Genomic DNA, 13,902 nt, shown 5'->3' with positions numbered 1-13,902 from the left:
TTAGTACTCAAGAGTAGTTGTCTCCCCCAGCATTACCTTAGAAATGTAGAATATTAAGCTGCATCAACCATCTACTAAATTAGAATCTGCATTTTTAACAAGAGCTCCAAGTGATTCCTATGAACATTCAGGTTTGAGTACTGTTCTGACACTGCTGCAGATCGTTGTGATAATTAAGTGTTCGACTACATGTGAATTCAGAAATTTGGTATGAAAAATCACCAATACATCTGAAAAGTCCAAAAAACAAATAACCAATCTGAATTGGTTATAAATTTGACACTGACAAAGGTGTTCAGTGATTTTTCAGCAACGCTACGTTTAATGACTCCTGCTTTTATTTTGTGCAATAGCCCAACACTAATAATGTACAATTTGGAGAGGTGGGGGGACTACATTTTGATGTAGGAAGACTACTACAAAGTGATAGAAATTTCAGAGCGCTCGTAAGTTAAAATTTCGGGATTTACTACAATTCAGAGTTGATAAATACAACTCTGTCCAGAAAGTCATTCTTCAAGGAAGATAACATCTGAAAGATGCAAACTTGAACAGTTCATATTCCCCGAACTACAACTATTTAGTAACTGGTACTAACCATAACCTTAGGTCACATGTAAGAAAAGAATCTTGTTTGGGAAGGCTGTTGCCAGAAGGGGAAAAAAAAAAAACTTTCACCCCCCGCAAAGTTTCTCCACATGTCCCAATGGATAGGCCTCAAACTTGCACGTTCTTACAGGTGAATAAGCTGAGGTCGTATTACAACAAACCAAGGAAAAGTTAAGGCAAGGTTTCTCTATTCTAAAAGCCGCATTTTAGAAGGCTGAAGGACTCCGGGCCCACTTCGCTTCCGGCCTGCGAAGGAAGCGTGCCTCCCAAGGCTGAAAAGAACAAGGAAAATGACCAAGTAGGAAGTGAAGCCCTACTGCAGCCACCAAGCTCTGCCCTCTAGCAGGCTGGCCTTCCAGACTAGCCCCCGACCTCCCGCGGGAGGGAAGGCAGGCTGGCTGGAGGCAGCACCCCGCCCACCTCCCAGCTGCCTGCCAGAAGCCACAGACGCGGGGCGGGCGGCAGCTGCCTGGGGCCTTCCCGAGACGGCAGCGCGAGGGGAGGCAGGACCAGTCCTGAGAAGCCGGCGCGGGAGCGACTGCATGTGAGGGGCTGCACTGGAAAAGGCGGAGGGCTTGGGCTTTTTTACAATTATCATCATCATCATTATTTTGTTTTACCGGTGGCGCAGATGGGTTCCCCAGCTCCTATTCCCTGAATCCTCCTCCTCCCCTCCTCTTTCTCTCTGTCTCTCCCTTAGTCTGCCGGGAGCTCGGGGAACCTGCCGGCCAGGCCAGACCTGAAAGAGAACAGGGCGGGAGTGGGTGGCAGCGGTGACCAGCGGCCACGTGAACACGCTCGCGCCGTAACGGAGGCCGTCTCCTGTAGCGCGCCCTCCCGGCGCTCCACCTCTAATAACCCCGCGGCCCGCGGGCCTGGAACGCTCTTGCACAGGCGCCTGCGCGGGCACCGGACTCGCTCGCTCTCGGGGCCAGGTGTCAGGGGCCCAAGAGGCCGGAGTAGGTGGGGAGTGAGCCTGAGGCCGGCAGTCCTCCCATCAGCCGGCTGCTAGGGCGCATGCGCGCAGCGCTTCCTCCCGCCTTCCAGCTGCTGGAGGTTGAGTCCGCAATTGTGTCTTCTTTCCAAGTTTGCACCCACCAGAACCTTCATAGTTGGGACTGAGGAGGAGAGAAGTCAGCCCGTGGGACCCGTAAGACTTGGCGCTCCTGCCGAAAATTTTACATCTTGTCCCATGTAAAGGACCTTCCCATTTGACGTTTTTCTGTAGCTGAGTAGTCCTCTGACCCAGGTCGTCTATCATTCTGAAATTTATCCAAAGCTGTCGGACTCACTAGCACTCTGTGGAAACCTACTTTGTTATAAAATCCATAGAAGTATAAATGTCATAAAAGTTATTTTTATAAGCCCACAGTGCTAAACTCAGGTTTTATCTTTTCCTTACAACCTAGAACTGAATCTTCAGCCCAGTACTCTCTCCCTGAAGGAATGATGACAGGTCACCTGAAAACAATCAATGTCTAAACCCTTGCCTTGTTGCCCTTGACCTCTGGTTAATCAAGATTTAAGATTCCCTTCAGCTGGAGCACGTGGGACCCTGGTGTTTATTTCCCCAATATGAAAATCCTTTGAATGGTAATGCTAATTAGAGTGGTAAATGCTTCACCTAGTAAAAAAGATTTATGATCTTTTATTAGGCTATCTTTACAAAGAGCTCCAAAGGAAATTGATTCTGTTGGTTCCTGAAAAGGGAAACTAAGGCAGAGAAAGTTCAGATTTCCAAAAGTTAGCTACCTTGAGAGGAAGATGCCTGTGTGGGAGACCTTCCTTCATACACAAAGGCTCCACTTCACATAGGGATTTCCTCTTTTTCTGTCACCTTTCTTTCCATTACAAAAACTAAGCAGGTTAAGTTAGAGCCTCTGGCTGGATTTAATCAGGGCTAATAAATAAAATGTATAAACTTCCTAACTGGATGTTCTGGCTAGACTAGTCATTGTTATCATTAGACTGGTGGATACTAACCTGATGATGTTCAAGAAAAGAGACTAGCAACAAAACCCTAGGAAATGTTGGGATGTATGCTTAGGAAAAAACAGGCACAGACAGCCCCAATTTATTTTTTTGATGGTGCAAAATCTACTTGCATTCTGTAGAAACTAGTTTGAATTTCAGTCTTCACCAGACTAATGATAAGTGATATGATTATCTTGGTACTGGGCAGCAATAGCCAGCTGTAGTTCTGTCAACCATATGATCATGAAGGTAAACAACCAATGTTCTATAGTGTACCTAGTGGACTTTCTTCTCTGGCCTCCAAAACTTTTCTCACCCCAGATCCTCATCACCTCTTTCCTGAACTACTAAGGATTGAGCCGGTTCTAGGTCACTCAAGCACCCAGGTTACCTTATCAGTTTATTAGGCAAAAAATGAGATGTGGGGAACCAGCCCAGTCATCCCCCATTACCTCTATCCTGATGCTTCTCAGACTGGGAAGCCCAGTTAGACCTCATAGAGTGCAACTACAGTGACCCTTTGACCACAACAATAGCTCTAGACAACTATCTTCTCTCTGGCTTCCTACTTCTTATTCCCCAAGAAACAAACTGAAGGGTCTATTAGATCCCAGTTGATACAGAGCACCCCATGAGGCAGAGGGTGGTCTGCAATCTAATCTTGGAAAAAGACACTGAAGCAATACAGCTGACAATTAGTAACCCTATAAAATATAAATATTGTATAAAATTCATCTCAAGTTATGCTACTTATAAGTACAGTTCAGGTACTTAAGGTAGAAGAATTAAATTTGAAGCAACATCAGCATTCTTAGAAAAATGAATATTGTTGCACTTGTTTTTACAGCTACTTGTGTGCTCATTGATTCTCGGCTTCAACATCTAAGTGTATTCTTTGTCTTGGGGCATGGCACAAAGTGAAACACAAAAAAATAAAATGTTCTCTAGGAAAGGTGAAAGATGAGGGGACAGCCCTTGACAAGACTGGCTTTCCTCTAGAACTCTACCTAAGTGAACACAGCCTGCCTCACCCAGGCTAGGCCACCATCCATATCCCTTCTCCCAGCTCTTTTCTCCCCTATGCAACTGGATTTGCTCAGACAATTTAGCTATCTTCAGATCCTGGAATTACCACAGTTGCCTGGACTAACATAATAATCAGATGTCCATCCTGCAGTATGGTATTGCCAGTGTGAACCGAGAGGGTTATGGTAAGAATGGGTTATGTGTGGGACTGGAATCAAGGATCATCTCCTTTGCTATCCGTTATGGCACCCATGGAAGTAGCCCACTCAGATCTCCCAGAGTCATCCATTAAAATGCAGCTAATCCCAGGTAGAGAGAACAAACTAAAGCCTTTCACCATTAAGAAAATAAGATTATTTAAAACTTATTTTAACTATAAATTTGATTAAGATTATAATAAAGATTGTGATTATGATAATAAAATTACTACATTTTTAGGGTATTCCCTATTCTGTGTTCTTGTAGAAGATGCTTTTGGAAACTTTTTTTCCAATTTGTAATAAAAACTATTAACCATCATCCTTAATTACCTCTTCTCCCTACTCCTAATCTTCCATGAAGGACTTGAAACAAACCAGGCCAATCAACTTCTCTTTCTGAAAAAGTTGATAAATGGGATTAAAAGGCAACTAGTCAATCTTTGTATGTTGTTGGAACTGTAAAACCCAAGAGAGTAGACCACATTATCAGCAAGGTCTAACCAAGAGAAACCATTTATTTATTATACAGGGAATTTAATACAGGGAATGAGTTACACAGGTGATGGACCCAAAGAAGCAATGGGGGTTTTTAGAGATTAGTAACAGCAGGAGGGAACTGTATCACCCCTTTGCTGATAAGATACAAAAAGATACCACGTTACTGATGGTCCTGGAATGGGGTCATCCAAGGCAATATATAACAGAGTCTGGTTTTATGCAGAGAAAACTATTTAAGGTAGATTTCCTCAGAAGCTAACTTTTAGCACAGCAAGCACTTGTAAGGTTTACCCACCCTTCACCACCAATCTTAAGGAATAGAAGAAAGTCAGTTTCCTAAATAAGAGTCACAGTTATCTGGCAAATGGAGAAGAGGTGTTTGGCAGGAAAAACAATATATGTTTGCTATGTTCCTTTTGCTAAATACCCAGAGCATGTATGTACCTTTCTTCTAATATATAATTTCAAAACAATCTCACTTAATATAAAGTAACTATTTACTAATCCTGTAATTAAAGAATGACTATTAATAATGCTCAATAATTCCACCATTAATCATTAGGTTTTTGGCTTTAAAGTCATTTTAACTCTCATACTAGTCATGGAAAATAAAATGATATTATTTAGAAAGTCTACCAAAAATTATACTAAAACCAGAAATTGATTTGTATGTAGTGTCTGCATACCTATGTGTGATAGACTACTGGCTTCTCCTCCCTTCCAAATCTATTTTTCTCTTCTTCCATTGGAATTGAGTTTTAGCTGGGCACACGGCCATCCATCTGGAAGCTACATTTTCCATTTCCCCTCATGGCTGGATGTGGCCACACAACTCCATTTTTATCCATGGAGCATAAGAGAAAGCAACCTGTACGTTTTCAGCATTGCTTGCTTAGAAGAAAATTGCTCACCCTATGCTACCTCTCCTTCTCCATTCCTGCCCCCTGAAATAGACATGGTGGTGACCCAGCTCCCAATGTGCACAGCCTGACAGAGCAACCAGATGGAAAGAAACTGGATTTCTGGATTGCTCTGTGGAAAACTGCCTACCGGAACTAGACCGCACCATTACACCTTTAATTAGAGAGGAATAACTTATGCTTTATTTAAGCCACTAACATTTTAAACTTTACCCTACTTAACACAATATATGAGGCATTGTATTCTGTTAACTAATATGTGGAAATATCATGAGAAACTAGATCAGTTTTTGAAAAATAAATCCATTTGTCCTTAAAAGAAATGATGTCAACATTTTAGATACCTGAGGAATGCCAAATGCCTTGATACTACCAGCTCCTTTTTTCATGCCATCATGCTTTTAATTATCACCAGGGAAACATGCTCAGTTGCTCTTGTAGACATTAAAAGGCAGGATAAATGCACAGACTCAGTAGTAGAATTGCCCAAGTTCAATCCTAGCTGTCTTTATTTGCTTATGATAAAACCTTAACTAAGGCACTTACATTACTTATCCTTTGTGGTTTCAGATTTGTCTGTGAGATGGGGGTAATAATAGTCCCTAAGGTGTTAGGTTGTTGTAAGCATTATATGAGACAGTCTCCTATAACACATTTAACATATGGTAACCATTCAATTAAAAAATAGATATTATTATCATCTTGGAGTCTTGATCAGAAAAGAAAATCTGCATGAAGAGCAAATTATTCTTCGTATAACAATAATGATTGAAAAATCAATGTTTAGACACTTGAAATAGCAAATTCTGGACTTGACTTTGAACATCAAAAAAACAAAGATATTTTTGCTGTATTGCCCAAACATTTATTATGATATACCCACTAATATGCCTAAATGGTATTAAAAGGAATGTCTTCATTTATGTTCCAAAAGTACCATATCTCAAAGCTTTACCCTAGAAGGAGAAAGAACTCTTAGGAGGTACATTATCAGCATTGGTTTTCAACAGTTTAATGGAAGGACATAGGACTCATGATCACAATTAAGTATGTAAAATCATTTCCTTGAAATTTTTTTTCTCTATGATTGCAATTATTTCCTACTGAATTATATTTTCCTTCATCAGTTGTATAGATGGTTCCTTAATAAACAATTTCAATGTTGATTTTATAGTGTCTTTATACCATATGAGACCCCTAAGTCTTTTTCAGGTACAGGATTAAAATATGCTAAGAAAAGCATATGTAAGCAATGTGGATTATATCATTTAGTTCATATCTCTATTAAAGTGTTCATCTCATTGTGTTTTGAGCAGCTACTTTAATGTCTAACATCCCATAGACCATGAGCTCCTCAAGGGCAAGCAATGTGTCTTATACTTAGTGTTTTAAGAAGTGCTTTGCACTGGTAGGTAGTCAATAAATGTTTGGAATAAATAAAATAAATAAGTATCACTGTGTGGAAATCATCAACTCAATTGTTGAACAGTGTGTGATTTTTCTATTGCAATGTAACAAATCACCACACATTTACCTGCTTAAAACAACAACATACAATTATAATTCACAGTTTCTGCAGGTCTAAAGTCCTGCACGAGGCTTAACAAGGTTCGTTGCCTGGGATGTCTCCTCGTGTTTGCAATCAAGCTGTCATCTGAGGTTAGAGCCTAGCTCAGGTCTTGATTGGGGAATGATTTGTTTCCAGGCTCACATGGTTGAGAGCAGAAGTTCTTCTAGTTACAGAACTGAGGGCCTCAGTTTCTTATAGTCTATTGGCTGGAAGCTGCCCACAGTTTCTTACCACCTGAGCCTCACCACACAGAGCTTGCTTCATCAAAGCAGAGTGAGAAAGAGAGATTTGTAGAAAGACAATATATATTACATAATGTAATTATGGAAGTGACATCCCATTCATCATTACAATATAGAAGTAAGTCAGTGGTCCCTTCCACCTTAAAAGGAGATTATTACATAGGGCATATGTACCAAGAGGCAGGGATAAATGGGGGCTGTCTTAGAGCCTTTCTGCCACAGATATGAGTATTTATAAATAAGATATGAATGCATAGTCCACTATGATGAAGAAACTTGATTAGATTCACATGCTGATTCAAGAGAATAACTAGATGCTTATTCAAATGTGTAATGTTTCAAAACATAAGAGGAAGAGGGCAACAATAGTCCTTTCAATTTGAGTGGATGTTACAACTCGTTAACAGAAATAGTTGAACCCCCCAAACCACCAGTCAGTTTTGTTAAGCTGAATGCCCATCTAGAAATCCTTTTAAGAGGTGACTGAAATATGAACATCAAAGGTATGCAACATCTGTCTGATACCCTGGAAAATTTACAGCAAAAATGTCTCAATTGGTCCTTGGCATGTTTTGGTTGATTCCATCCATTGGAATACTCATCCAAAAACACTAAGCATGCACAAAAGAAGACAAATGCATAAAAACTAACAATGGGAAAGATATTAATTAGCTATTTTTGCAACAATGCTGCATAACAAAAAAAACCAATATCCCAATGGCTTGCAAAAACAAACATTTATTTTTCTCATTCAGAAATTATAGGTTGGCTGTAGTTCATATGCTCTTGCTTAGGCCTGGCTGGGCCAAATTAAGCTAGACTGGACTCCAGACTTTGGGTTGGGTTCAGTTTTGTTCCACATGTATTCTTTATTTTGGGACCAGCAGCTGCACATGGCACATTTGTGATCTGCTCATAGCAGATGACAGAAGTACAGATGACCAAGTAGAAACATTTGGTCTCCTAAGGCTTTGGCTCAAAATTGGCACTCTGTCACTTTTGCCCACATTCTGTTGGCTTAAGCAAGTCACTCCACCAATATCAAAATGATGTGAAAATATATTCTGCTGAATTTAGTGGGAGGCAATGAGAAGTCCCATGACAGAGGACATTGTTAATAATTCCAATATATGAAGGGACTGCCGAAAGGGAATAATAAGCAAAGATAGCAAGCAGAGATAACCAACCATAGACACTGGTCAAGATGCTGATCAAGGAACTCCTTGATTGCTGCTTTAAAAGAATAAGCCACAACACCATGAAACTCAAAACTCAGGCCATGCATTGGTGCAGCATTTTGCTACTTTGATATGCAATCTTCTATAAAATATAAAATCTACTTTATAGTAATGTAACAAAGGTAAAGATTTTACAAGCACAGGGGCCTTAAAAATTATGGTTCCCACAGCAAATATAACATAGGCTTTTGCACCCATGTACTATAAAGACAGAAGAAGTCCTAACTATAAACAGTAATGGGAAATCATGCATATTCAGAGATGAAGGTGGTGAAAGAGTTATGAGCTCAGTTAGAAAAATTACTTGGGGAATTTTATCTTATGGACAAAGCCTCAAGTAATATACAGTATAATACAGTGAACGTTTTAATAGGTGCCTGGGTAAAGTAATTTTCTTCTATTTAAAAAGGCTGCAATGTTGTAATCCAAATAAAAAGAAATACATTTACTTATTTCCTTAGATTTATTATGGACAATACTGATATTTTATTCTCATTTTTTTGTTTTAGATTTCAATAGTTTTCTTTAATTTATGACTCTTTGTTGGAACCCATTTCCTTATAAATGAGTCGGCCTGAGGACATGGCAAACTGACATTTTTTTCTCTGTTTACTTTTTAATTCATCAAATCCTCCAATGATCATCTGTTTTCAATTATTTAATAATTGTTTACCTGTACAGTTAAAATGGATTTATATGAAGTTACTTACAGCTTGCCTCTCAATTCAGCTATTTGTAGGGCATTAAATAGTACACGATAATTAATTAATTAATTAATTAATTGAATTTAACATTTAATTTACACATTGAAACACCAGAAGTTGAAACACTATTCTATCAAAAATACTTAGAGAACATAATGCTATTCCTTCAAATATAATGCTATTCCTTCCAAATTCTGTAGTGTCATAATAAGTGTCACATATGTAGCCAACTCCCCCAATATCAAATTATCAATTCATTTATGTATGCCTTAAGACATGAACAGATGCATTCCTGAAAAACTGGAGTAGAGCTAAATTCCATATATCAAACTATTCTCTAATTTAACTTTCATATCTTGTATTAAAATATTGAAGGTAAAGTCCTATGGCAAAAGCTTTTAAAAGCATGTCTACAATTTGGGGTCAAAACTGGGCAGTCTAGAGATGTCTGAGAGGCTGTCTATGACTTCCTATTAAAATGCACACAAGGATACAGAAAAGGAAAAAACTGGCATATGGAACTGTGAACCTAAGTGAAGAAAGACAAGTTACTAAAGGTGGAATTTTAACTAACTGCTGCTGCAACCAGAAAGGCCAATCAAGCAGGTTCCAGCAAGGGAATATGGGGGATTAGAAAAATAAAGACTCACAGATGCAGATTTGGAAGATAAAATAGCTGGGATCAGGTGGAGTGCTGCTCTCTGATGGAGAAGCAGATCTATCTAAAGAGCTACACCAGAAATCTTTATTTATATATGTCTCATTCTCAGGTTAAATTCTATACAAGCCTTATTCTTTGTACTCAGAAATTTATAGGGCTGGAAACATTTATGTAGCTTTTCCACAGTTGTAGGAGTTTGTGTAGCTCTCAAGAAAGATGATTGTTTAAAGTTACTGTTAAGCAGGCAGCTTCAGAAGTAGTGGAGCTGGTGTAACATTGTAGCTGTCTAGCAGGAGAGCTCCTCTATTCCCAGAAACTATGTGCCTAAAATCAAGGTCAAAGCTGATAAGATTCTTGTGCAGGGCCTTCTCATGCAGACCATTACCACAGCAGCTAGGCATCCTGCACAAGAACATTCCTAGGCACTAGGCTTGCCACAGCCATGAGTGAGCATGACCCCAATTGCAGACACTACTCTCCCATTCTCTGTCACTGCTCTCCACAAACTGCCTTATTGATGATGAACTGAAAACATACTTAAGCTACCTTCCATGAGTTTCTCCCACTGAAACAATGCAAGACAGATGATATAAAAATCCATGAAAAGGGCTGGGGTTGTAGCTTAGTGGTAGAGCACTTGCCTAACACATGTGAGACACTGGGTTCAATCCTCAGCATTACATAAAAATCAATAAATGAAATAAAGGGACTGTGTCCATATACAACAAAGAAAAATATTTTTTAAAAAAATCCAACCGAGCACGGTGGCATACACCTCTAATCCCAGCAGCTCAGGATGCTGAGACAAGAGGATCACAAGTTCAAAGACAGCCTCAGCAACAATTAGACACTAAGAAACTCATTGAGACCCTGTCTCTAAACAAAATACAAAACGGGACAGAGGCTGTGGCTCAGTGATTGAGTGCCCCTGAGTTCAATCCCTGGTACCTGCCCCCCTCAAAAAAAAATTCAAGAAAATTTTGCTATATCCTGATTGTCTATCTTGAACTCCAGTGTGCAGGTACTTTTCAAATAATAAACACAGCAACTGATCCAACAGGGGCTAAAGTTCTTTCACTCACTTTGTCTTTCCTCCCTCTAATCTCATTAATATCTATCTCTTGATACATTCAGAAGCACATCAGAAAGAGTGGTAAGTCAACAGAGATGAGTTAAATTTTAGGAATATTAGTTACCTAAGTGCTAAAATGGGAGATGGGAAGGGAATGAGGAAGACTAACTGCTAGATGAATAGATTTTGTTCAAAGAATTACAAACTGCTTAGAGAAATCAATCTTGATAGCAAGAGGAAAATGCAACATTTGACCGGAAGAAACAGCTATATGTCTATATGTATTCAGCTGTATATCTGTATAGATATACATATACATGTATAAATATAAGATATATACTGGTATTGAATCCCCAGCTTCCTGTATGCCAAGCACACTGTCTACCACTATACCCCCAAATCCCAATAAATATATATTATTATTATAGGGCAACATTTCTGGATGGGGGCACTGTTAAGCTTTGAAGGAAAAATAGTCTTCTTTCTTGTGTGAGACAGTTAGCTTCACTTGCCCTTGGGCATCTAATTCAGGTAGTACCCTTGTGTTCCAGTTATTAATGTAGGTAACAAAGAACCCTGGCATAGAAGAACGATCATTTTGCTTTGCTCATAAATTTTATGAATCAGGAATTGGACAGCACACGTTAAAGATAATTTGTCCCTTCTTGCCTCCTTCTGGGACTCAGCTGGAAAAACATAAAGGCTGGGGGTAATCCATTTCTGGAGGCTAGAATCATCTAAATGCTCCTTCAGTCACATATTTGCAGTTTGGCAAGGAGAACTCAAAGACTGGAACTGTCCATCAGTGCATCTACATGGGTCCTCAGCATGTGACTTTGCTCTATCACAGCATGGCAGCTACAGAGCTCTGAGTACAAGTGTTCCAGGCAACAAGGTAAAAGCTTCATGACCTTTTCTGACCCTACCTGAAAATTATGCGGCATCACTCTAGCCTAACGGTGGATCTAAGCATGCTTAGACTTGAGGTTAGTGGCAAATCTATTTTTCAATGGGAAGACTATCAAGGGCAGTATTGGTTCGTGTTTAGAAAATTATAACTGCCATAACCTGTCACTGGGACAATGCGTATTCAATTTCTATGCCATAAATTTTCCACAAATTTGACCACTTAGACAAGTAGTAAAGTAGGTAAAAAACTGGGCACATATTTTTCTAGATTAAAATCCAGGTGTTGACATCTGCTTTCCTTGTTGAGGCACTAGGGTATAATCTGCCTCCTGCTCATTGGGATTTGGGGCAGAATCCAAGTCCTTGCAATTGTAGAACTAAGGTCTTCATTTTCTTGCTAGTTGACAGCTAAAGGCTGCTACCAGATTTTAAAGGCCAAGCACATTTATTGGCTTGTGGTCATCTTCCTCATTCCTCAAAGCCAACAATAGCAGTTTGAGTCATTCTCCTATGAAATCTCTCTGATCCTTCTTTTGTGATCATGTCTTTCTTTGACCACAGCAAAGTAACATAATCACAAACTAACATAATCACAAGTTGCAAGAATTAGTATGGTCATCTCTGCAGGGGCAGGAGGAACATTGTTCAGCTTGCCTGCGTATTATACAACCTATTCTCTCTACCCACATTTTAAAATTCTTCTGGTAACAATTCTATCCCTTGTTGATATGCACTGTATCAGAGATTTTGTATATTGACTTAGGATTTGGGTTTAGATCTGAGAATAGTCAATGACACTTAATTCACTCTGTCTGTTGGCAAACTATGGCTCAAACAATAAGTTCTCCAAATTCCAAAAGGAAAACAGAAAAAAAATTCAGCTTGGGGGTGTATGAAACAATACTGTAGCATATGGAAAAAGAAATAATACATTTTTATATTCAAAGAAAGATCATGGCTCTGTAAAAAAATGTCGCTAAGAAACACATTAAAGTTTTATAATATGTCTGCTTGAAATCATGAAAATATGCCCAAGGGCATGGCTTCTTTGTGAACAGAACAGATATGATAAGACTGACATAAAGATAACTATGAAAAGAAACTGATTGAAATGAGCAAAAGTAGTAGGAAAACCCAAAATATATGAAAGTCAAGTTGAAATCTGCATAGAAAGGAATAAAGAGTGGAATTTGGTACAGCAAAAATAATAGACCAGTAATGTAGATGACACAATTGAGAAACTATCCTAAAATGTATTATGAAGAATTAAGAAATTTTTTGGTTGCATATATCAGGAACTCTATTTATTCTGGTCACTGAATCCTCCTTTGATCTAAGACTATTCAAGTGTGGCCTTCCACTTACATCCAAGAGTGTTGATAATTTGAATACCATAATTATTAAAGATGATTTAGTAAATATGATGTCAGAATTTGTGCTCCAGAAGCAGAAATGTTACCTTTTCAAGTGACTATGGAATAATGTTACATTTAACTAATTTTTCTTTTTATAAGAGGCAGAATAAATTTGCTGACTCTGATCACTGCCATTTGATCCTTCTATATATGTTTATGCATTTTTGTGTAAATAAATATATTATACTTTACTGTAAAAAACTCACCCTCCCCCTTAAAATAAAAAGAAAATACTCAACCCTAGAAGCTGGGATAGGAGAGAAATAAGGAATTAATTAAGATAAAAACAAAGATTAATTAAAAAAGGATTGAGAAATTCATAAGATATTTCTTTGAAAAGAGCTAGAATATAAAGAAATGTTAGTGTTGATAGGATCAAATCAGATGGAAATGTTTTATGTAGAAAACTACTATGGTGCATGCTTGTAATCCCAGTGGTTTGGGAGGCTGAGGAATAGTGAGGCACTAAGCAACTCAGTGAGACCCTATCTCTAAATAAAATACAAAATAGGGCTGGGGATGTGGCTCAAGGGTCGAGTGCCCTGAGTTCAATCCCTGTTACCAAATAAATAATAAATAAATAAACTATCCAATTTTATAAAACAAACGTAACTTTGATACCAAACCTATATCAATACACAATTTTACTTATGTCATAATATAAAAATCATATATAATATGCTAATAAATTATATTAAAGCTATATTAAAACAATTACCTGGCATGGTTTAGTTGTATTTAGCCTCATAATGCAAAAGTGCTATAATATTAGAAAATTGTATATTTATATGTGCATGTGTATATATGTATGATGTTATTAGGAGAAACCAAAAGAATTCATTATAACATTAGTAGAGGCAGAAA

General features: G+C 38.4%; 1 protein-coding gene across 1 annotated transcript in view; it reads right to left on the bottom strand.

Annotated features, from left to right (window-relative positions):
• LOC144366464 (uncharacterized) overlaps positions 1-13,902 on the bottom strand; it is a 251,339-nt gene that overhangs the window by 216,623 nt on the left and 20,814 nt on the right. Inside the window, exon 2 of the mRNA XM_078020742.1 lies at positions 1,349-1,600. Within this exon, the coding sequence (XP_077876868.1) occupies positions 1,349-1,600 (252 nt within the window). The remainder of the gene's footprint in view (positions 1-1,348; positions 1,601-13,902) is intronic.

This window comes from Ictidomys tridecemlineatus, chromosome 9, assembly GCF_052094955.1.
Source record: "Ictidomys tridecemlineatus isolate mIctTri1 chromosome 9, mIctTri1.hap1, whole genome shotgun sequence".
NCBI classification, from domain to species: Eukaryota; Metazoa; Chordata; class Mammalia; order Rodentia; family Sciuridae; genus Ictidomys; species Ictidomys tridecemlineatus.
Note: the sequence above shows the minus strand (reverse complement) of the source record. Positions and strands in the feature narration are given on the sequence as shown.